Below are 25913 nucleotides of genomic sequence, written 5' to 3'. Positions count from 1 at the left end.
CTGTGCTATGACTTCAATTTCAGTGAGAGGAAACTCATCCTGCTATCTCATTTGATTGCACAATAGAGAAGCTCGCTGCTGGGACTCTGTTTATTTCATCCTGGTAAAAAGGAGAAAGGCAACATTTTGTAACAAAAAAAAACAAGACACATTCTGCTCCATTCAAACAACAATGCCACACATACAGGACTTTATTTTTCACTTTATAATATTAAAAATTAATACAAGCAGAAAAAAACAAATCAACAATAACACAAATAAATCAAATTAATACAGAAACAGGAACAAAGTTAAAATTTTCACATTTGCATATTTTAATCTGTGTTTTACCCTGTGATGTTGATGACCAGGCTGTTGTCGCACACCGTACATTTACCTAGTAATACACCACAACTTGTATAACCCATGTTATCATGAGCCAGTTATCAGGAAGGTTGCAATCATGTGATCAATGCACTGATAGGAAGTAGCCTAAACATAGAAAGTCTGTGTCTGGAAACAGGTTGTTGGGCTGGATAGGTCAAACAAACACAGGATTTTCCACAGGAGACTGATGTCCATGTTGTGTGTGAAACCAAGTGAACACTGAGTTTATGCTTTTTTTTCAGGATTTTACGAATGTACCAAATGAAATATTCTAATTTGTGTACTTTTTCCCAACTTCAGCTAATGTCTTGGATTTCTTTTCAATCAAAACTAATATGAAATATTCCATAATCCATTCAAGTAGTACATGCACATTAAATGTTTGAATCTTTCTTCATGCAATGTGAATTCTGACCAGTCATGTTTTTATCGTCATTTTGATTTAGAAAAAAAAAGTCAAAATAAAACATTTATTAGTAAATCAAAACACATAGAATGTTTAGAACTTTTAATGCCAGAAAAATCACTTTGGCTAGTGAATGTTTATCATTACTTGCCAAATGCCCAGTTGTATTACCCATTTTGACTGATTCAGTGCTATTTTTTTTATATTTGTCACTTCTTCTCTTTTAATAAAATACTGCCAGTTAAGGCAATAAGGTACAACTGAACTGAGAAATTTTACTTTTCTGTGATTCGTTGTTTTTTCCATTGGAGTGCTCCAAAGGATTACACATGAACCACTATATGCATGCTGATGCATAATGATGATATTTTGACATTCACAAGAGCACAGAAGTGTGTGTCATTAGACAGTGTTACTCAACGACTAATAGAGAAGATGTGCCATCTTTAGATGTCTGCATACTGACTGAAAATAGTCCCTTTTTAGGACATATTACCACAACTCAGAAATAGTAAGGTAACCAGGTAACCAAGCAAGAACATTATGAAGCATGAAAAATTCTGCATGACGCACATGCATGAAGTTCAGTCTCTTTCACTTTGACTCCAAAAACAGGCGTTTTTATATGTACAACTCTCCAAATACACACACCCTGTTTCTAAAAGTTGCATGGCCTTGAAACCATAGCAACTCAGGTTATGTTTTATTCTTTGGTGTTGTGCACGATCACACTTTATCTACCATAAGTGTGTGTGTGTGTGTGTGTGTGTGCACGCACGTGCGCATCTATCATCTGAGCTGCTGTGTTGATTAACTTCTGACTCATTTCTCTCATTCTGCCCAAGTAGTTATTATTTTCAAAATTAAAATGCAATGTTGTAATGTAATAATGTGACAAATAGTGACTCAGATTTATAAGAAGTATTAATCGATTTTGTTGTTTTTATTATGTCACTTTTGCATTTACATTTTGACATTTGGTACCCACAAAAATCTGAATTCATTACATTTAATCTTCAGAGTAATAACTGAAGGTATCTCTATAAAAGTCCTATGCCTGGAAATGACTTCTAATATCTTGTGCCTTGTTAAAAATCCTTACACAGAAATATGTGCAGTATGCTGTCTTTGTATGCCTTGTGGTTTACAAGTACATCAGCTTGGATCTAAATGTCTTCATTTCTCTCTCTCTTTATTAGTGAGCCAGAGGACCAGTGGAAATGAGCGTGGACCGTTCACAGTTCACAGCAGGTGATGATGTTTCCCATCTGTCAGGTTTAATGTCATGCCAGTCCCGTTAGCCCCCCTTCCTTTTCAGTTCTCTCTCCACAAGTCTACACAAACATGCACACACATTCACACGTCTGCTAATGGATGTCCGCTGCTGTGTGTGAGGATGTTTCATGTATTAGTTGAGTGAAGACTCATTGATGTGTGTGTTATATGTACACACATACTGCTGTGCATTTGCTCCAAAGAATTTTTACAGACGAGCACAAACACATACATCATTAATACTGCATTACCTAGTCCACCTCTATAGTCGGTACTCTTTGGCCATAGAAATGCATTATTTGCATATCACGTTCACCATCTTACTTTAGCCTTTTAGCATGCAGATTTTTGCTGATTACCAGAGGTGTGGACTTGAGTCACATGTCCTGGACTTGAGTTGGACTCAGTCACGATTTGATGACTTTAGACTCAACTCGGCAAAATTAAGAAGGACTTATTGCATGTCAGTTAAAAAAAAAATGATACCAAAGATTGTTTGGTTCACGTACGCAGTGGTCAACAAAAAATTATTGCAGTATGCAAAATGTGCAGGTTGAAATATACAGATAGAGCACAACAGCTTCCAGCAAACTTAAATAAATAAATAAATAAAAACACATTTTAACAGCATTCATTTATGTAAATTTGATAGATTATTAATCTGATGTTAAGACACCATTGCAAGTCAAGTTCAAAAGCACATTATGACTTGGACTTAGTTAGAGCCCCATAGCACACCATGACTATGACTATATGACTTGTCTAGGACTCAAAACTCTATGTTTAGGACTCGGGACTTGCCTGTCTTGATGTTGGACTAGAATTTGGACTTAGACTTAAAACCAAAGACGTGAGTCTTACTCGTGATTTGTAAAACACTAAAGGCACTATAGAAGTGGGCTAACGGGCTAACCTGACTGGCAGCTCCTTACACTGGTGGCAAAGGCTACCATACAAAGTGCCATCTGCTATTCAGTTTTTTTAAACATTCAAATGCACTCAAACACCAGGAGCAACTTGTGGGTCTGTACCTTTCCCCAGGACACTTCGACATGCGACTGGAAGAGCCAGAGATTGCATCCTCAAAGACCTTCCATTTAGTGGCCAATCCGCTCTACCCCCTGAGCCATGGCCACCATCCACAGCTGAGGTTGATGGGAATGCCAGAAGTCTTGCAGGTATTTGTAAATAAAGCATAGGCAGATACAAATTTTGGCTTGGTCATGTTCCTAGAAAAAAAAACCATTGGAAGCACTGCAGTGATTTGAACTATCAGAGACCCATGAGTGTCTTTTCCAAATTTTACAGCAATCAATCCAACCAGTCTTGAAACATTTTACTCAAAACAAGAAATCAATCCTTTAAAGTTGTCGATAAATTCTGCCAAGAGACAAAAATGTTAATATCAGGGTATATAAAAACACACTTTCTATTTCTAATAAAGTCAGTGGTCATTATCTTATGACTATCTGTACTTTTTTTTTTGGCAATTCATGCAATAATTGTTGATTTATTCTAGTCTGGACCAAAGTGGTGGACCGACAAGCACTGCCTTTCACAGAGCCATGCTACTAACATGACTAAAAATAGGCTGCGTAAAAAATGTGAAGCACCACAAAAGCTCAGAAAACAAATAGTAAAACCCAAGTATTGCAAATGCAGTTTTCTCAGCACTGGGTGATGTTTTCAAACTAAATCTATCTAAAACTATCTCTCCATTGTCGGTGCCCACTTATTCTGGAGTGTGTCCCAGCTCACACTGTGCGAGAGGCAGTGTACACTCTGAACAGGTTGGCAGTCTCACAAGGCTGACACACAAACAATCACACCTACAGTTTCCAGTTCAACCTGAGCTGCATGTGTTTGGACTGTGGGAGGAATCTGAAGCACTCAGAGGAAAACCCATGTAGAAACTGGGGAACGTGGATCTCTGCCTGATATCAGAGAGAACTGTCAGCTTCACACTCGTCCACTCTAACTGATATCTGTGGAGGGGGGAATTGGTTTTTCCCTAACCAATCACTAAAGACCAATGTTACTGCCTAAATGTAGCATCGCTTTAAGTCCACACTAATGGGTTGCCATGCCAACATACCTGCTTGACTGACTTTTTTGCCAGTGGAAGTAAAACAAACTGCAATGTCTGATGTCTGAATATAGAACAACCTTGATGCAACATCTGTCTTGTCTATGGCTCTCTCCATTGTTGGTACTCCTTATTGGTTCCAACCATAGTTTAGATAAAAATAGGCATCATGACAACTACCCAAAAGTGAAAAGTCCAAAAAATCTTGATCGCCCCCTAGTGCCATGCCTGAGGTATAGGTCATAAACCTGCCCTCTCTATGTTAGTGAATAGGACTGTAGGCTGCCCTTACATAGTATGTACTGTTGCGTGCAGTCTGCACACAATCTGGATATACTACTTCAACATGGAGAGCTCTGCTGTTGTTACTATGCAATGTAGTTTAAACCTTAAGTTATTACTGCATACATTGTTGATTCAAATATTTAGATTTTTCTGTGTGTACTTTTCAATTTCAAGAAAGCCATCTGTAATCCCAGGTCTCTCTTGGTTATTGTTATCAAGTGCTTTCACTTGACAGTAATTCTCCTTTTCACAGGACATGAGCCTGCTTGTTCATTTGACCTCTGAGAGCAGCTTATTCATGTGTAACTATCGTTCTTCAGAAAGAGGCTCCATTGTCTCCGCATCTTTTCACTGCTGAGGTCTTTCTAATGAAATGACTTGATAGATTTTTCCCTAAGCCGCAGGCTCATAGCCGGCTGAAACAATAATTGCGTGGATCAGTTTTGTTCTCTGTCTCTTTTGATAGATTCCCAATCCCTGCCCATTGGGTTTTCTCTGTCCCTTATAATGGCTCCTCCTTATGTTTCTTTCACATTTCCTCCATGGTTGAGGATATTGACTGAGAGGAACGGGGCTGGAAAGAGACATATATGGTCACTAAGCTACATCCTGTTGCATGTGAACGTCACACTCTCCTCACTTCACTGTGCCACTCAGCACTAGCAGATATTCTGTTTTTTTTTTTCTCTCAGGGCAAGAAACTGTGAATGTTATCTGTTAAACATTGCACAACCCTGAGTGGTGTCCTCACTTCTGTTTTACCTTTAACCTTCTCTGAGCTCTAATGCAACTTAAAACATTTTTTTTTAAAAGGATGTGTCGTCCATGTGCCAGTTTAAACGTTCCTCTCATTGGTCTCAATTATTGTCTGAAGGGATTTCTAATGGTACCTCATGTCAGAGTTGGTCTTTTTTGGCACATTATCACACACAGCCTTCACTGCAGCTGACAGCAGAGTAATGAAAACGGTGGAATCTCCTGTCAGATGCATTTCAAAGCATCAGCTTAGAGCCTGAGGTTTATCAAAGCGGTTTATCTCAAAATGACATGAGGCAAAGGTACAGCGGTGTTTATTTGATGATGGGGAAATAAATAAAGTGGCGTGAATGGATAATAACTATGTTATTGTTGTGCCACTGTAGCACCGATTACTTCAGTTATTGCCTGTGACAAATTAAGCCATTTAAAACGCATTATGCATGTTGGGCGAAATAAATGTATTTCCTTTAACGGTCATTCTTAATCTATACTCTATTTTGGTCTGGATTTATTTGTCTAGAGAAATTTATTGATACATTTTTGTATCATAATGTAACACCGGCATTGTTATGTCTATTACTATATATCTATTCAGTCTGTTCTGATTCCCAACTAGACAAATATTGTAGTTTGGATAATGATTTTGGCGTCAGTCACTGACGCAAAAAGGCGCCTTTCGTGGCAATATGATACGCCAACACATTCTCGTCCCAACTTCTCACATGCTGCCGCTTTGCAGTGGACCTCAGTGGACTAGGCGTCCTCGCATTCCTCATATTATGTCGTTACTGTCACCGTTTCAATATGACAGTGTCCTGCCGCATATCATGCGCACGTGACAGGTTCCAACCAGCCACATTCTCAAGTGACGCCACCCATGTGAAGGGGGATGATGACTGTTGTGGAATGACATTTTGTTGCATTTTTATGACAAGTTCACTTGCCTTTGTCAGTTTTAGCTCAAAATATAAAATGCCAGTTTTTGAATGTACATTTGAACAAAATATGAACTTTCAAGAAATAACAGCCAATAAACATATTCTTACTGTAACAAAAAATACATTAATTTCTTTATTATTTCAGTTCACTCCATAGATCTCCTGTCACATGACTGTTTCTGTGATCACCAAGTATATAAACAGTAAAAATAAATAAATAAATAGCTAAAAAGAAACCTCCCTGAATTTACAGTTCATACAGCGAAAATGACAGTAATCCCAAGGGACAGGTTTTATGAAAACACACATAATACACTTATATATCTTACAGCACATGATACTTTCATTAAAATGGGTATCTATGTGTCATTTATATTTGGAAATATTATTTGATAACCATTAATTTAATATTAAGCAGGGTTCAATGTCCAAAATCTGGCTCTGGGACAAAGGAAATATAGCCAAATCCAAACACAAATGGCCACATTTATTAAATAAAAATTATAACTGATCTATCATTTAATTTTTGTATGTCCCTTTTGGTGTCAAATGAGTGTGACAGAAAAAAAAAATAGAAAGTGTGTTTTTGTTTTTGCGATTTCTGACAGGGACACAAATATCATGCTGTTGAAGAATCACCCTTAAACTGAAACACTGCTGAGACAAGTAAATGGATTTTTAGCAAGTTGGGAGTCTGCGTGCAGCGCTCCATCAATGAAGTAAGAGGTGGCTGTCTGAATATGTGCCTTGTATACTGGGCAGCACTGGTAAACATGGGCAGCATGCTAACTGGAGACATGAAGGTCAGAAAAGACTCAGGCAGCATTTGTGGCACTCAACTTGGTATCAGTTTCATTAAATCTGAAAACTCTTGAAACAAGATGTTCACATATAGCTGATGCGTTGTACCTTCAGCTTACTTCATATATGTGAAAGGGAAAGTTTTGTAATGAACTCATCACAGAACAAACACATTTTGTTTGCTTAGCTTAACAAATTCTAATATATTATTTCATCCCTCTGTATTAAGGCACAGCAGAATATTTATCTTCCTGCCGCCCACACAAGCCCTGCAAACGCTGACTGAGATAGATGAAACAGTAAAGCATTTTTTCCCTACATGACATTTCACCAGGGAAAGTCATAGCCTTCCATTTAAATATTGAAACAAAAGTCACATAGTCTATTTTTCATGTATTTGTCATTAGTTCCTAGGAGTAGCTAGTCTACATCAAACAAGAAATCACTTAAATAAATTGAACTTTAAATTCAAAATTTCCTGACTCGCTCATGGTGATTTCATTATTTGAATCCAATCAAAAGTTTCACAGGGAACCATCTGTTGCACATTCAAATCACATACTCACTGAAACTTTATCCAGTTATTGTGTCTTCTGATCATCAAACAGATGGTTGGAAATGACTCACTGTGAAGACTGAAGCCACACACGTCATACTCTCATTAACTGTCAGTAACGCAGCTCAGTTAGAGTCAAAGCATTAAATCACTTGGTCTTCACCTCCGAATAAAAGCCTTGTGGTTAAACTTTAGCGTGCCTGCTGTCTTGTCTTGAATTTTTATTTCTGAATAAAATAACAAAATATGGAGCATTTTCTTCCCTCTGATCTATTTTTAAGCACAAAGTGTTGCAGACGTCCCTCCTCTGGAGTTGTGCTGTTGTTTGATGCAGAGCAGCATTACTCAGCTGTAGATGTGACACGAAGCTACATTTGTAGCAGCAGCACCACTGTCATTGCATCAAGTGAAATATATAATATAGCTGCAGGAGAAGGGACTCTTAAAGTGCCTCTCTTTAGCCTAATATTTTCTTTATTGTGTATTTGTGCATCTATTTTTTTTCCTCTTTCTGTCCTTTTCTCTTACATCAAATTCATGAATTTACTGACAAATCAGTGACCACATCTGAAGACGACATAAAACTGTAGCACATATTCACAACCAGAGAGAGAGCGCAAGTTTGCATTTATAATTCATAAAAAGAAACTGGAAGACCAACAGGACAGACTGAAAACACTTATTGGCCAGTTAACACATGAACACCATAACTCAATGTAAAAAAAAAAAGATATTTACCATGCACTACAGCAAACACTAACAAAAAACCATGACAACCATATGGAAAAATTTGTTTCAACCTCACATCCTCTTGCCTGCAGTCGATTGCTTTCTTCACTTTCATTTTTATTTTCGTGAACTGAGCTTGACTGTCAATCCGAGTTTTATCTCGTTAAGGGATTTGCTGTCAAAAAACAGCTGGGGCAGAAAAAGGCCGACTAGTGCCAAAAGTGCGGGACACACGACAAAAACCAGGACGGTTCACCAACAGCCCAACATTAACCATCAGCCAACCACCGGCTTGGTGTGTCAGGGCCCTGAGGGCTGCAGGGGCTGGACCTGATGCCAGCTGACACGGGGCAAGAGGCAGGTTACACCCTCGACAGACTATCACAGGACTGACACACAGTTCTGGACAACTGTTAATTTATTTTCACCCATCTGCAAATTATTCTAAAGCAACAGCTGGAAAGGCAGTCCTTATAGATCTTATAGCATGTCTAATATATATTCATGCAAAGGCCAGATTGGATTAAGGTCTTAAGTGCCTGAATCTGGAACAACGCGGTGCTTAGGCTGTGCAGAGTGCTGATTACTGCATAGGGAGAACCTAGGGGATTTTGATTGGTGCTTGTATGAAGCATGGGAAAATTTAGATCATTAACATACTACCACGAGTGTCTGTGCTTATTTTTATATCCCTGTCACTGACTGACAAATCTGTAGAATCAAGAAATGGTCACGACCACAGTTCACTGCAATAAGTTGTAATATTACTGCTGTATAAATTATACTACATTACATGCTTTGGCACAGAAGTAAAATATGCCATACTTTTTTTGAATGATTCACACCAAAACATCAAAATCCCATTTAATAAAGATTTTAAGGCATGTGAGATATGTGTCTAGGGATGGCAATGTTGGATGGAATTGGAACTATCTGATGGACTCCCACTGAATTTTGTACAGACATTCATGGTCCCCAGGGGATGAAGTCTCCTCACTTAAGTGATCCCCTGACTTTTCCCACTACCACGAGTTTAAAACGTTTAGTTTTTATCAAATGATCTCAAGAGCTATTTGGTGGCTCGCCAAGAAGTCTGGTGCAGATATTCATATTCCCCAGAGGATAAATCCTAATGACTTTGGTAATCCACTGATCCTAACTTTATTGTCATCACATGGTTGACATTTGTTCTTCAGGGTGAAATGTCTCAACAATTACCCTCTGAATCATTAGTTGTTGATTGTCGTGACTCTAGTTGAACTGCATTATCTCCTTTTTGAACATACACAACTGCACTTATGAGAGCTTTTCCACACGTGCTGGAATAAAACCAAGAGACTAAAATCAAAGCTGTTTGTCTCAAGGCCTTAAGGGTCCTCAAAACTGTATATTAGAGATTAGAGATTTTCACTTGAAGGCAATGATACTCTTTAAACACTGCTGAAAATGCATTTGAGACAAAAATCTTTTTACAACCCTCTGCAAAAACAAATACAGCATTCCTGGACAGAAATAGATGGTCTATTTTTATTGGTCCTATGAGCAGGGCAGGCTGTTTGCTTCAGGGTCACAGGGAATACCGTGACATCTGGGTCCAACATTCCCATGATTCACTTCACATTATATGCCTGTAGTCGGTTCGATGGCTCCACTGGCAGAGTTATGGAAAAGCCAGTCAGAGGTTGAGGGTGAAGAGACTGAGAGTAAATGAAACAATAAGACAAAATGGAAAGACACATCTGCAATATTCACTTCATGTTTTGGTTGCTGTGATCAAGTGATTTGTGATGTTTGAGCACCGACTGATGCGTAACACCTGCTTGTATTAGTGTGATTAATGAGCAAAGCTGAGGGAGCTTGCAGTGAAACGCATTGTTTGCTCTTGTGTAGGCATAAAGAAATTAAACAGATCAATCAGTTAAGTTTCCTCAGTGTGTCATGGATGATTCATGCAGTTCAGTGTTGCCTCCGCTGATTAAAAGAAGTTGCTGTGCATGAGTGAGTCCTGTTACTCTGATGTTCTGCACAATTTGACAGCCCTTTCTTTTACAGAGCATCACTTAAAAATACATATATCTTATTCATCTCTTGACTTCTCTTCACTTTTTATATTGTCATGACTTCAAGAAAGTTGTAAGGCATGTGTTTTTCCACTATTATTGAAGTTTCAGTATTTATTTGATGTTCTAGCCAGGATGTTGTTGTGTATCTATCAAGTATGGTCTAAGGTCTTGCATCTGAGCTTTAGTAGGCAGCTTCCCTAATGCAGTATTTAGACATGGTATAGTGTCTTTATAATTAACCTAAAAAAAGCTGTATTTGACATAAGGAGTGTAATGGAGGCATGAAAAAACAATAATAAATTTAGAATTAGAGACGGTGTCTGCATTGTGACTGTGTGGCAGCTTGGTGTGTAATTTAAAGAAACAGTTCGCCCGAAAATTAAAAACAGAAATTTTACTTCATACAGTCTCTGATGAGGTTTAATAGGAACAACTTTTACTTTATGCGACTGGGAGAACCACCTCTGCCCTGACATCAGGGTTATGTGAAGTCAACCAGTGCACTCGTCTTCTCTGCCTTCTTCTTCCTGCTTTTTGTACTTCCTACGCTCTGTGGCTTAATCACAAGGTCTGTGCAGAGCGTTTTGTGTATGGCAGGTTTGTGTCTGCCTCTCACCCACTCACCAAGTCTCCCTAGGAGATTAGATATACGCACACCTCCAGACTGGGGATCCTTCCAAACTTTCTGAATATTGTCCACTGATTGCCCTTGATTGACGTGCTACTGAATGCAGTGATATGATAAATGTAGCTTTTTTACCCCTTGGTGAATAATAAAAGGCAGTGGAGGCAGCTTTGATGGGTGACAAGTTGTGATTGTCTCGTGTTTTTGATGGAGACAGAATAGACATTGTCGCAGGCACTTGTTATCAAAGTGGGTACATGAAAAGAAGGAGGTTAACAGGAGAGTTTGTGAAGGATAGATGATAGCTCAAACAAAAGAACTGGTGTGCTCAACAAAAATATCTTAAGAGTATAATGCGTGCCAACCTAAAAATTACAAAATTAGCAAGTAAAGTTGTCAGTACTCACTTATCAGTATGTAATACTTTTAATGACGCACAGTAGCGGAAGGAAACAGACCCGTTTCAGCCCTAGGATTTCCTCAATGTTACCTGGAAATTTTTGGGTCTGACCCATGGAGGAATTATGAGATGGACCACAGGGTACTTTGGAGTAAGACTTGGTGGTGGATTTGCATCTCTTTGTGGCCACTGTGCAAATTGTTGTGGTTTTGGGTCTTTTTTGATCATTTTGTGTCTCCTTGTGGTGTTTTTTTATCTTTCTGTGGTCAGTTTGTGTCTCTTTGAGGTAATTTTGTGCGGGTTTTGTTATTGTTTTGTGTCACTTTGTAGTTATTTTGTGTCTTCCTGAGGCAATTTTGTGTCTCCTTGATATAATTTAGTGTATCATTTGGTTATTTTGTGTCTGTTTGTGGTTGTTTTGCCCATTCTTATCATTCATTCTCTTTGCAGTTTGCTCTTTGATGTTTTACAGTTGTGTATGTCTTTTTTTAAGGGGTTATACAAATGGTGAGTTTAAGCCTACGTACATACATTTTCTATTGTTAGTGTGTAAAACATTTGGTCTCTTATCTGATTTTTGCATTAAAATAATATGTTGGATGGATGATAAAAAATGGTATATGATGAAGATGAGGAGGATGCAAATTCCCAGATTCTTTCAGTACTGTCACAGCTGCACAAACTTGGTGAGGTCGTGCCTACTTCCCTCTCTTTTTCTTGGCTCCTTTTCTTCTTTTCCCACTCCCTATAGCAGCTCTGCAATTAAAACAAGCCTTTAAACTCACAGCCCCAATGCTTTTATAAGACGTCTTTGTTCTGCTGCCACATCAACAGCAGCAGCGGTGGGTGGAACACATCTTAAATGATTTTTCAAATTAATCATTCCTTCTCCCTGACTTAATCAGCGTGGGAGAATAAAGGTGTTAAGATTTGGCAGACGTGCTTTTTGGTAAAGCATTGTTGAGAGAAATTTGCTGAACTGCATATGCATTATCTCATGTCATATAGTGAAGAATAAAGATATTAATAATAAATGTAGAAGAGGAAACTTGTTTTAAAATGTCAAAATGCACAGCATTTATTGCAATATAATCACAAACGTATTTAGCAAAAAATCAGACACAGCTTTGACAAAAATAAATAGATTTTCTGCCTTTTAAAGGCTTCATACTGTCACAGTAAAGTAAAAACACAACATCCTGATTCGCCAGTGTTGTAAAAATGAATCATTTTTATAACCCAGACGTCACATAGCCGCTCATATGGCATGAGCTGGAATGTTTATTACACATCACTGAATAGCTGCTACCACATTCAGATAATATTTCACCCTGTTTTGCCTGATGCAACAATACAATGTGGTGGTATTACAAAATAAATATTAAAAACTTTCAAACAATGTGACCAAACTGTATAACAGGCTCCATCGCCACTCTTGACAACAGCACAGAATACCAAGAAAATGAATGTGAGGGTTTCCTCTGTTGTGTTTTCATTAAATCAGAGAGCTCATCATCTAAAAGGCACTTTAGAACTCAGGCCTCACAGCTACAACATAGAGTAACATCATGTTGTATACACTGCAATGCATACAACATGACTAGACTGTCATAAAGATCTATTTTATAACCATCCCTTCAACACATAATCTACTTTGAGGTCAGAAGTTATGCCTGAATTTTAGAAAGTTCAGGAGGGATGTAAAACTACTTACATTTAAGTGTGATTTTTTTTTACACAATATAATATACAATACTGACTTGAGGTAATGAAAAATACTCTTTGTTTTACTCTTTTGTCAATACATACTGATATGACCACACATTTAACAGCATCAGAGGATTTTAACACCTAAGATGTAGTTCTCGTGTTGGTCCACATATAAGACCTGCTAATCCATTAGGGAGAGATAACAGGCTCCTGTTTGTTGGACGTGGGGCTACACTCTGGTTCACATTGTAATTTGTGCCTTTAATGACACAATTAACAAATTAGTCACCATAATGTCCATGTTACACAGGCTGTTTGACACAAATTTACCAGTATGCTACAAAATCATCTCATTAGTCACTCTTTGCAGAAAAAGACTGTGTTACACTTGTATTAAAATACTCAATGCCATTACAGCCCACACACACAACCTACAAAAGTGGTCGGTCTATTCTTCTTCATAGGATGAGGCTAGCGATATATGCCATATTTTTCAGTAAACGGATGCTATGGACACTTAATACCTGTGTGGCCAACATGGGCGGATTATGAGACAATGGGCCCCGAAAAGACCCCACTGCCTCTTTTAAAAAGGAGCAAAACACACAGATTGTGCTGGTTTTGCACATAGTTATTATACATCTTTTAAGTGGTTTTGTCTTTTTTTGTGGCCATTTCGTGTCTTTTTGAGATAAAGTTGTCTCTTTGCAGTTCATTCGCATCTTTTCGTGGTCATTTTGAGTCCTTTTGTGGTTGGTACATAGTAATTTGAGTGACATTTTGTAAGTGAAGGTGAGGGGGGCCCTTGACACGTTGAGCCTGTTGCACTGGGTGACATGTTCCCTCAGTACCATGAAAATGAGCGCTGGAGTTTATTTTGAGTTGATCTTATGTATATGGTCCTGCAGCTGAAAATATTTGCTTCTTAATCTGTTGCTGAGAAGAGTTCCCTGCAAATGCACTTTTTTATTCTTGTTTAAGGGACAAAACACAGTCCTTCTCATTAAGGGAAGTATTTTGCCTTTTTTAAATTTAATCATTTATTTGAGACCTATTTCAAATAATTATTTCCTCAGTTGTAAATTAATGGGCGTGAAGCTGAGTGCTGCAGACATGCTGTGAAACGGTCGTGGCTTAGATGGTAACCCTAGAGGAAATATTCTTGTCTTGCTCTTTTAAGACTTATTTAGACTCCCTTTCCTATCTGTTTATAAGGCTGTAAATGTCACTGCCTTCATATTTCAATAAGTCCTTTATGATGGCATAGATACAGCCAATAAATGGTGCTAGAGGGTGGAGGCAAAAGTTTCAGAAAACAACCAACAAGGCAATGGTGAAGGAGGTCATAATGATGTATCTTTAAATGGAGGCAAAGTTGTATATGATGGTCTATAAGGTCATTAAATACGTCTTTGGCATCTATCATTGTTGTATCTCGCTTGAACTACGCTACACTGCACCCATGATCTCCAACTGCACTTCTGCGTTTCAAACATATCCGTAAGCTTTCGGAAAACATGCAAAAATACGAACAAAATAAAATCAGAATACGGACAGAAGTCTCTGTCCATGCCGGCCTATTAAATGAGCCCTTGTGGTGTGGCAGTGCTGTGGTTAAGGTCTGGATAGGTTTAAGCACAAAAAGCACTTTGTTAGTTTTGGGGAAAGATAGTGGTTTGGGTTAAAATGATCACTCAAACATGTAACATGAAATCTGGGGGGAGTTTTTGCAAATCTTGGGTTACCGTTGAGACATGACCCAGAGAAAATTGACAGGAATCTAGGGATGGACTCTTAGTTTTGATCTTTTCATGGGATTTGTTGACAATAAAAAAATAAGGAATATCGCCAGCCTTGTCCTTCAACAAATAATTACTTTAAAAGCTCAATCTGATGTTATACCATCACACAGATGTCAATCATGAGTGTTACCTCATAGTAAGATCTTAAATCAAAGACACCTTTAACACAGTTCATCGTCTCTGAGAAAACCTTCACTGTCCGAGTGGCTTGTTGGCAGGCGGTTGGATGTTGTTGGTTGTGTTGCAGTTGTTTTCGCTCCTCCCTGTGTTGTTCTCCATCCTGAGGGAGGCAGAGTTGAGTGGACTCCTCTTGAGGACTTTGTTGGCCAGAAGGTTGCAGGTCTTCCTGTACTGGTGACGCAGCAGCGAGTAAACAAACGGGTCGCTCGCCGCCTTGCTGTAGGCCAAACATTTGGACAGAACACCCCAGTGAGGGCTTATGGGCCACGGGGAGAAAAGCTCCACAATTCTACCTCAAATAAAGACAAAAAGAGAAAAAAAGTCACAAATTATCCTTGAGCCAATTCTTAGTAATTGGAGTGGAAGATATTTAAAGCAAATGACCCTCCCCCAGTGCTGTAATAATGCGAAAATGTCATCATTTCACTTCACTGAAATGTCACCACTGTGTTGGGGAATGTGAACTGATGGGTGTCATTTTTACTGCTTCTGGACTTCTTGCTTGTTAAAAATCATTTTGCACCCAATCCAGCACCTGACACTTCTTTTGTCCTAACAAATCAAATTAAAGACAAAGTAAAAATTTATTTTTTTTTGTTTTAAAACCCCAGCAACAGTGTTTTGTCTTTAATCTGTCTCTTTAATGAATGTGATATCCTTAACGTGTCTCACCACCACACGGCTCCTAATGTGCTTCCTTTCTATTTTCACAATTCTAACAGCTTCTGACAGGTTGCCACCACTAATACTGGGGCAAATGCTAATGAGAGCCAGTGATACCATCTCTGACTCATTTGCTATGTCCCTCTTCCTCGCTCTCTCTCCCTCTCATCTCCCCAGTTGTGGAGGCTCAGCGACAAGGATTAGGAATGAGTGTAGAACAAGTAAGCTATGAGATAATGAAAAAGAAGCAGTGCAATATGTTTAAAATGTTACCAGATAACAAGACAAGCAATGAAAATAATTACCGCCATCTGTGTTCAGATGATAAGGCAAGTTTAAGCAAATTAGCAGCATCAAGGTGAGTGAAAATCCAAAATCATGACTTTTGGAAGGGTTAGAGTTCTTCAACTTATGAAGCTGAGCGAGGAAGATAATTTGAAAGTGTTTTTATTTATTTAACAGAAACAAAATGTGCAGAATTCAACTGTAGTTTAATCTCAATAATTCGGTATGCTCCATTTCTTTTCAGTGTTGTGATTAAAAAGAAATGAAAAGGCAGGAAACCCTCACATTTTGATGATAAAATATATGGTTAAATAGCTCACACACATGCATTCCCACACACAAACATAAAATCCCATCTACAATATTAGCAATTTCTGCTCACCTTGTAATGACATAAGGGCTGAAGCACACCACAAATGTGCCGATGAAAGTACTGATCTTCTTGGTGGCCCTCTGCCTCCTCCGCTTCTGCTCATCCAAGCATTTCTGGCGCACACTGCCAAAGCACACAGGCACCATTATCTACCCAGGAGGCATGATCAGAGCCATGCAGACATAATGAAGGAGTCCACAGAGGAAACATGTGGGATAGACGTGGAGAAGGCAGTGAACTGTGCCCTGTTATCATCAAGGACTGCACTGGAGAAATTTCACACTGTGCATTTATCAATTATGTAAACTGAGGGCCAATCAAAGTGTAATTAATTGACTAAATCAGGGTGGAGAGCAAATGATGGAAATGTATAAAATGGGGAAGGCCCAGCTGACCCTAATGAGACATAATAATGTAAACACTGACTGTAGGCAGGCTTGGCAGAGCTTAATCATTATCAGTTAAGCATTTTAAATTCATAGTCACATGCCCTCTATCCAGAGTTTTGTGTATGCTGTGTGTTTTAAATGAGTTAAAGGTCTGATATTGACAGTATAGTAATGCAGCTAACTACTGTTTTTTTTTTTTCAGAACTAATGGTGATATTTTCAAATTGCTTATTTTGTCAACCAAAAATACCAAAAGAATTTATGTAAATTAGATAAAATGATAAAAGTACTCAAACTGGGGCCAAAAAAATGAATTGATTATTGTTTTCTTCATAAACTGATAACTCAGCACTGTTTGCAAGGCAAAGAATAAAAAATACATCACCATCATCTACACTTGCTATTTTATGAACACACAACTGTAAGTGCAGGTTTTCTGGCATAATCACACTTTTTGTCTCAAGCACACAGATTGTCCTAACCTTAATTGGAGCATGATCTAATTTTGCCACAGGATTAAAATAAAATGAAATGCTTTACATGCTGGACAAGCGAGAGATACATAGATGAGACTGGATGCATCTCCAATGATTGTTTACCTGGGGTGGATATCCACAAGCAGCACCAACGTCTGCATAGTGATCACGTCGATGCGTTTACAGTGAAACCTGGCAACTTTCAGCACTTTCAGGTACGTTACACACAGCACGATCAGCGTGAGGAGGAAAGTGAGAGAGTGCAAAGCCACGGTGAAAATGATGAACTGCGTCCCGGCTCCCTTCGCCCTGACATTGCAGAGAGTGCACGATGCGTAAAGGTGATGGTAACCGACCCAGGAGCGGCAGGTGGCCACTGTGGAGAAGCAAAGTGAGTGAATCCACGTGTACGCCAGCGCTATCACTGCATCCCGGTGCCGTATTCTTGAGTGGTAGCTCAGTGGGAACACAACCGCCACCCATCTATCGATGCTGAGAGCTGCCATGCTGAGCATGGAGTTAGTGGTGAGAAAAGTGTCGAGGAAACCCACAATTTGGCAGAAGAGGCTGCCTCCGGGGTGGCTCGTGGTGATGAGCCCGACCAGAGTTAGTGGCATGTTGGACACGCTTAGCAACAGGTTGCAAAACGTCAAGTTGAGAATAAAAAGAGCCGGTACCTGTTTGCGGATCTCCGGGTTGTACAGAAAGCAGATCAGCACCACAACGTTGGACAGCAACGATACGATAATAATCCCCAAAACCAAGACAGAAGCAGCTATGTCCGCTGCGTCCATGGTGCTTCCTTTGAAATATCCAGACTTTTGATGAGTGCATCCACAGTCCTGATGCGATCTGTCATCGTGAGTTGCAGTCACAACATATATGAGTCCAATACCTTGCCATGCTTACCCTCCCCAGGCTCCAAATGTCTTCAATAAACGAAGCGGTCTCTCCAACAGCGTCCACAGTGCAGCTGCAAGGAACTCATAGAGAGTGAGGTCTCACCTGATTATTTTGAGGGGAATTTGGAAGTCCGTTTCATGGGAATGGGGTCACAGCAGGAGGCTTTTTTTCTCGAGAGGCGCTGCGGTAGTTTTCAAACCCCCTTATTGCCTCTGGTCTCGCAGCTCAGGGTTTCCTGGCTGCGCAATTGCGCATTGACACGATGGCAGCTTTGAAAAGGACATGAAAGTACTTCAAGCTTTCGCTCTCGGTAGCTTCTTATATTCTTCTCTTTGCCAGAGTGTAGAGCACGCTGGTGCACCCCTGTTCAAAAATAGTCTTTTGGTGTAAAAAATAGAAGCACGACGCACGATTGCGTGGATGGTGGTAAAGCTGATGTCACGAGCATCACATTGAAGACATCAGTTTTTTGTAATGAGGTGATTTGAGCAAGTAATACAGATACAGATATAGTTCTTGGGTATTAAAACAGTACAGTATTAACATTTCCAAATTATTATTTCCAAGTCAGTATCTGACGATATAGAATCACCAACGTCACTTTATTCAATCAAAAAATATCAGCTGCAAACACTTACAGTTTAATCCACAGCTCAAGAATCTTTGCGACAGAACATGTAGACCCAGATCCTTATCGGTGCAGTGTTTAAAGCCTTTTATGGGGCTTCAGCTATGGACGCAGTGCAGCTTGACAACTCCATCCAGATTTTTATAGTAGTCCACATAGCAGCAGCAGCGCCTCTGGTTTACAGCAACACTGTGTGTGAGCAGCCTGCAGCCTGGTAGGGAGGGCACATTGTAGTTTCTGGCCCATGACCTAAAAACATTCTGATGTTGATGCGTGTGTATGTGTCAGTCAAATTGGCCACAATGCCCATTTTTTCCTGTAATTCCTACAGGAGTGTAGCCTACACAAGGGTTAAGGTCAGTATGGGGCCATGAAGTCATAAATAATCAGTCATGCAAAAAGTAGTCTATTAAGTGACTAACACAATTGTCATAATGGCTAAATAAATTCATGAACCATATTTAAAGCTTTCTACAAATCCCTAAAATGTATGCACTCTAAATATGCAAATGAACTGCATAGAAATGACTGTGTAGAAATGTACAAATTAACAGACCCTGAAAAATAATATGGTTTCCCCTTAAATGAAGACCAGTTACCTTTGCTTTTTATTATTATGTATATGTTGTATATTATATAATTCATAATTTGTTTCCTTGTTTATTTTGTGTTAAGTATTTTTATTTTAATTTTTCCTGTATTTTTGGCAGACAAATCCTTTGTGTTCTATCCTCTTCTACTCAGACTCATGGCCTTATACTTTGTTAATATGGTTGATTTGCCTTATTGTTGTAGATAAGAATTGTTTCAATAAAGTATACAAAAGTAAGAGTCTTGTATCTGAAAATATTACATTACACACATATGAGTAGGATGAGTATTAGAAGCAAAATGCTTATGCATGCATAAAAATGCCCCCTGCCACAGGCCCCACCTGCTGGTAGCAGAAAAAAAGGTGGAAATATGTAAATTATTATTGACTAGGATTAATAATTTATTAATAACATTCTGCAAAGCATACTTGTTTGGTGCTATTATTTCCCATTACTATACAACTTAAGGGCTGTGGTTGATACAGTGACAGTATACTCAACTTACAGCCTGCAGACCAAATCTGACCCCCAGTACAGTGCATAAAACAGCATCAGTATAGAGCTATAGAGCAGACAGAGATTCTTGCAAAGCCCCTAATGTCCTAAAATCCTAAAAATGTCCTGAAATACTAGACAAGTCCTAAAATCTGAGACATTTCCTAAAATCCCAGAAATGTCCAAAAATCTGAGAAGCATCCTATAATCCTAGAAACATCTCTCTTTTTATTTTTCAAAAGTGGTCTCCAAACAATGCAAGTTGAGTATCCCTGATATAAATGTTTAAAAATGGTGCTGTATGGACAGCTACAGGCTGCAATGTTAAGTGCCCGGAATGTGGGAGAACAACATTGCGCATGCTCAGCACAATTTTTGAAAAACATGTTGCGTCACTGCACTCTGATTGGCTGTTTGCCAAAGTAAGCAACCGTTTTCGTCTCTGGGAGTAGCTGGTCGAAGTTAGCATAAATATGTGGATTATCTTCTACGATACAAATATCAAAATCGGCCTTTTGCAGAAAAACTTGAGTTTAAACACCTCGGTGCCCACTAGCCGCAGGGATATTGTGATGAACCAAACCCTCTGGTAAAAATAATCAAATTTAACGCGGAGTGGTTCACCCGGAAGGATGGCTAACTGCAAGCTTGTTAGAAATGACGCGAACAGGTGTATGTTTTATTCGGACAGGATGGTACCTGGTCAAGAACAGACTTTCAGGATTTCAGTCATGTTTTCGAGAGGATTACCAGACACGAAAGCAGCACGACAACGCGAAAAAATTGGGCAAACATCGATAACAGCTACACGAAGTGACGTCGCATACAAACGGGGACGGACAAGTATATCAGCACATAGAGGACTACAGGTATGTGCTCAGTCTTATTGTCACCTGTGTTCAACTGTAAAATGTGATGTGCCGCTGTAAATTTACGGTTCTGCATCCAATCCAAAAACGCCATAGATTTTATGTTATAACATGTAATTTATTATTATGCTTTGATTCATGCAGCATTTTAACGCTGCAGCCGATGGTGGTAAAGTTCATTATTAGAGCTTGCTTGAGTAAAAGTGAGTCATAGTTTTCACAAGTTATTTTGTGTAAAATCTTAAACATTTGAAACCTGGATCGACATCAGTTTTTTTGTGCTGCCCTCAGACGCCTTTCATAAGCCTTTAAACCTTTGAAACATGAGCGGATTGTTTTGATTTCTTTCAAAAGCAAGGGAAAAGGGCAATCAGCAACGTGGCATAACATTTCCTGTAAACTGCAAAACATGACCTGAAAATGATCCTTTTTAAAAAATATATCATCATCATTGTGCATTAAAGATAGGTAGACATATCGCGAACATTAATAAATTTTAGAACTTTTTTTCCCAGGAAAATTCCCTTTTTTTTCAATTTATTACCAATTTCCTTTTTTTCTTGTCAAGTTGCTTGTTGTTAACTAGCCATAGCTTTTGAATAGATAAAGCAGATTAGAAACGACATTTATTTCTGTAAAGTAGAATTAAAAGGAAATGCTCAGTGTTGTACTCAAGTACAGTGCTCGTGTAAATGTTTCTCAGTTACACCCCAACACTGAAATCATATGGCTCAATGACTGCAGTTCCTTGCACATATACCCTTCACAGTAACCTTGCTGATGGCTAAATTACTGTTCTAAAGCGTGATGCTTCAAGCATACTTCATATAACTCTGCTCTATAAAGATAACACGATTCCCCCTTTTGAATTACATGCCCTGCTGCGTGCAAGTAGAGCCCCTGTGTTGATATTCAATTGAAATTTTCCACATCTAGTGTCAGGCAATGTTATTGATAACTGAGCTGATAGTGAAGATGTTTAGAAACACTTTCTTTTTCAATATAAAAGCTCCAACATTTTTTATTCTATGGAGGCAGGATGCATCCTAAGAGTTACAATTTTTGACAGAAAGTTCATATATTGTACATGCTCCAGTAGATTAGAAGAAGCTATTATTTAATCCAGATCTGGTGTCATGTCTGAGGCATAGAGTCTGCAGATCGTCCTGCTGATGGGAGAGGACATCAGAGATTCACTGTCATCCTGTAGACACTGTGTGATGTGCTGTGATTGTGGGTGGTGAGATTTACTGTGTAAACAACTCGGAAACATACAGAATGTGAAGTCTGAGATAAATGACCATTATATTATATGAGTAATATAGTAGCTTCTACTTTCACCTCCTCTTTGAATACCAAATAGACTCATTTACCACTGTCACACACCACCATACATTTCAGCTTTTTAAAAATTTCAATTAACATGCTCAATGAGACCCCCAGTGAGAATTAAAGTAAAAATTACTCATTTAGAAAAAGAAAAAAAAGAGATTTGTCCCAGATTAGTTCCAGGACCAGAATCATGGATGTGATCTATAGCATTTAATTGAAAGAGATTTCTTCTCTGTCTGGCTACAAAGATAAGAGAAGCCAGTCTATTTCTTACAACAGTGTTCACATGTGCAGCTGTCTAGCCATCCTATGAATTATCAGTAATGACAAATTGCCAATAATGGCTGTGCAGATTTTCTAATTAATTCCAGAGAGAGAGGAAGAGAAAAGCTTTTCGCTTCTGCCCTCTCCACACAGCGAAGGAACAACCGGTGAAACTACATTTGAATTATTTTTTTTTTACGCAGCATCAAGTCTCTGCAGTGCTGCCTAAATATGGTAAAGTTTAAAATCATTTGCCTCCATACTTTGAGTTAATGAGGTCAAAGGACACACACAGCTGCACATAGTCCTCTGAAAGTCTCTGCAGACACCTGCACAGCAAATTTATTTTTGTGTTAATAAACCCAGATTGGCTTGTTAAAGTATTTTAAAAGCATTCTTGTTTTACCCCACGATTTAAGACAGTCAGTTGCATGCTTTGCAAACAAAATAATGTCATTAATCAGCGTTGTCTGTTTTGTGTTGTTTTATGAATTAACTAATTTAAAGTGACTGTTATATTGATTTGTCCTCCTAGCTGGGCATCTCCTCTGTCCACTTGGACAGTTGCAGCTTCATCAACATTTCATTTCTCTACCATGCTATGGTTAGAGAAAAAGTTGATACAACGCATGCTGGCACTGAAACAGAGCTCACATTAAGACCATTTTACATGAACTGCCTCGTTATTTATGTTCTCTATTGATTCCAAAAACTGTCAAAAGCTGCAGCCTTCAGTCATGTGGACCACATGTATGTCACTCCTCGAACCCGTGCTGTATTAATAACACTTTGCTCATAAAGTTTTTGCTCCATCATCTTGGTGTGAGCTGCAGAGTGACCTTAAACTATTATAAGCTTGGGAGATTTTAAAAATAAATTAAATAAATACCTTTGAACACTAAATGCACATGTCCGGTTTCTAAACGCTGCTAATTGGCTTGTTTCAAGTTTGTTGCTTGTTGCTTGTTTGGGAATTTTTATGCTGTCTGTTCTAACTTTGTGTTTTTAGTAGATTTTATATGTCAATGGGACTATTCCTTATTGAATAAAGGTTAAATAATTTTATTTATTTTTAAATTCCCAGTTAGGAATTTCAGTGTGGATTTAGGTCTAATTACTCAATGTTTATTACTCCAATTTGGCCATGACAACTGAAAATTCAAAATCTTTCAGTTTGATCAGTAAGTTTTATCTTAAATGTTTTTCTTCCTCATCTACACCTGTAAATCAGAGTTCTCTGTGAACACTCAGTGTCCTCCTCTTGTTAGATGCAGAGCCACTTTCATGTTGAATTTACTGTAGATCTGAAGGCTGAGGTTTTCCTACTGGCTGAACCTCAAATGGCTGGTTGTATCTTGGCTGTACATAAATTCTCACAGCGATTCCAGGCTCAGTTAATCGTGCTCGCCCATCTGCTTTGATGTCCTTCCTCTGGTAATGAGTGTGACATCGCTGTACACAAGCATGACAGTAAGCAGCTCCCACTAGTTTTTTTTTAAATGAAGCCGGGACTCTTAATGAGAGATCAAGATGGTGCATGTCAGGACCTTCACTGGGCACATGTGGTTTGTCTTTAAATGTGTTTTTTATGGATGCATGTTCCTGAAACTGACTTTATTCAATTATTATCTGGCCTCTGCTGGTAGCTTCAAATAAGTAAACCTTAATTTTCATGGGAATTAGTTTCTACAAGGACAGAAATTTTAAAATTTCCTCCATAGTATATAATTTAGCTCTTTATTTAAAACAGGAACAAGTCAGTTATCAAAACATCCTCATGAGCATAGTAAAGCAAATACCATACAGTCTGCATGGTGCAGAGCAGTGCTAGCAATAGATGACTCGTGCCTGTGGCTCAATAAACACACGCCTGGCTGCAGCCCCAACTGGCTCATGCACGATTTCCGAGGCTGTCTTTTCATATTATTCTTTGTTTGTTTAGTGCTTGGACAGCAGTCTCACTTCTGTAGAGTAAGCCTCACATCCACATGCACAGCCAAGCTGCTTGTCCTGTGTCATGATTCATACTTTCATACGTCGGTTTGGTGACTCAGAGGAGCGACAGCTAATCATAAGCATGCAAGTGTGCACTTTAGACTCTTGAGGGGACGTTATTGTTGTAGTTGCACTGTCAGTCAATGAAAGCCAAATACTAGTAGAAGCACAAATTCACTTTATCAGTGCTAAAAAAAAGAAAAAATCAAGGGCTCTCTGTTGGGCCTTTTTTAAAAAGTAGTCTAGATACATAACTATAATATACAGGTTCTCTTAGTTACTGATGCTTTTCTAATTTTCAGAACAATAGTTCTTTAAAATATAGTTTTATTTTGATGTATAATGTAGCTTGTCTGAGTCTAATTTGAGTATTTAATCTTCTGTCTTTTTAATGCTCCTTAGCTGATATAATGTTGGGCTAGCATTGTTCATTTCACACCTATTACATAAAATAAAACACCTCCTGAAGTGCAGGACTGACAGGCTGCTGAGCCTTAAATTAACATAACAACCTTTCCATCCCAGGCTGAGCTGGCTGCCCTGCCCACAGGAGATGAGTTCTGTGATTACCAGGTGTCGTGCAGTTGATCTGCTCCATTCACTTTAACGGAAAAATCATCACGCTATTAAGTGGCAGTCTTGACTTGAAGCAATTACGCCTTTTTCCATTTGTCGAAAAAAGACATTTTTTTTCACTCATCTCTCCTACCATTCACTGCAAGACTTTAACAAGACTTTTAAAAGATGAAAGTCTAACACTCTGTCACATCTAAAGGCAATGTGAGTTCATTCACTCACACATGATTTTCCAAAGCCTGGGAATCTTTCAGGGTCATTATTTGCAAGACTACAGCTAGATTCCCTCTGGTCTTATTTCCCATCCTGAGATATGACATTAAAATATTCTCATTTGTTTGCAAAAATGCATAACTCTAGAGACACAAGATGAAAGGTGTCACATGTTGACAGAATTCTTGTTAGTTCAGCTGTGATACAATATGTAAAGATGAACTGCAATGTGTACAGACTTTACATTTTGGATTTTGTTACCTCAGCTCACCACAGGTTAGCGGTGCTATTTAAGTGGAAGGAGACCATGAGAATAAGAGGTGAACCTTTTCAAAAATTAAGTTTTCTAAAAAAATAAGTACTGGTTGGAGGATAAAACACACTGAATTACGCATGAACTCTTGTTCATTCCACAACTCCACCAGTTTCTCCGTAGTCCAAGAGAACTGATGCTTTTTCAAGTTTTTGCACCTCCCCGGACTCCCCACAATGTTTACTGTATACCCTGTTAGCTGCTTTCTGTTGGTGCTGGTGAGAGTGCAGCTTTTGGTTGTTGACAATGTTCACGGCATTGTGAAATTGCTTGAAAAGTCCTTTGGTGTCAGGCCGGTATAAGCCGACCCAGAAGTCTTGTGAGAGGCAAATACTCTGCAGCTCTGTTTTCACTTGCTTGTACAATTTTAGAGAAAGAATTGTTTACACTCTCCACTTAGGATGTGGTCTGATGCTTTCAAGTGTTCACAGCACTAGAAATAATGGGTCTAAGTGGCAAAAGAGGAGTCATTTTTTCCAGAGAGCTAATGCAGAATGTCGATTCAGAGAAGCACAGCTGATACTTTGACAGAAATAAAACGTCAAAAAGAATGAAACCTTTAGAC

At 38.7% G+C, this 25913-nt stretch overlaps 1 protein-coding gene across 1 annotated transcript; it reads right to left on the bottom strand.

The window, feature by feature from the left end:
• Positions 1-14993: 14993 nt before the first annotated feature.
• On the bottom strand, positions 14994-17977 carry LOC121955033 (G-protein coupled receptor 26-like). The gene is made up of 3 exons (XM_042502818.1): positions 17291-17977; positions 16312-16425; positions 14994-15270 (listed from the first exon to the last, which is right to left on the bottom strand). Exons 1-3 carry the CDS (start codon positions 17959-17961, stop codon positions 14994-14996), a joined length of 1062 nt encoding a protein of 353 aa, XP_042358752.1. The 5' UTR covers positions 17962-17977.
• Between the last annotated feature and the right edge of the window lie 7936 nt (positions 17978-25913).

This window comes from Plectropomus leopardus, chromosome 15, assembly GCF_008729295.1.
Source record: "Plectropomus leopardus isolate mb chromosome 15, YSFRI_Pleo_2.0, whole genome shotgun sequence".
NCBI lineage: Eukaryota > Metazoa > Chordata > Actinopteri > Perciformes > Serranidae > Plectropomus > Plectropomus leopardus.
The sequence above is the reverse complement of the archived record's forward strand: the minus strand, read 5'-3'. Positions and strand labels throughout refer to the sequence as shown.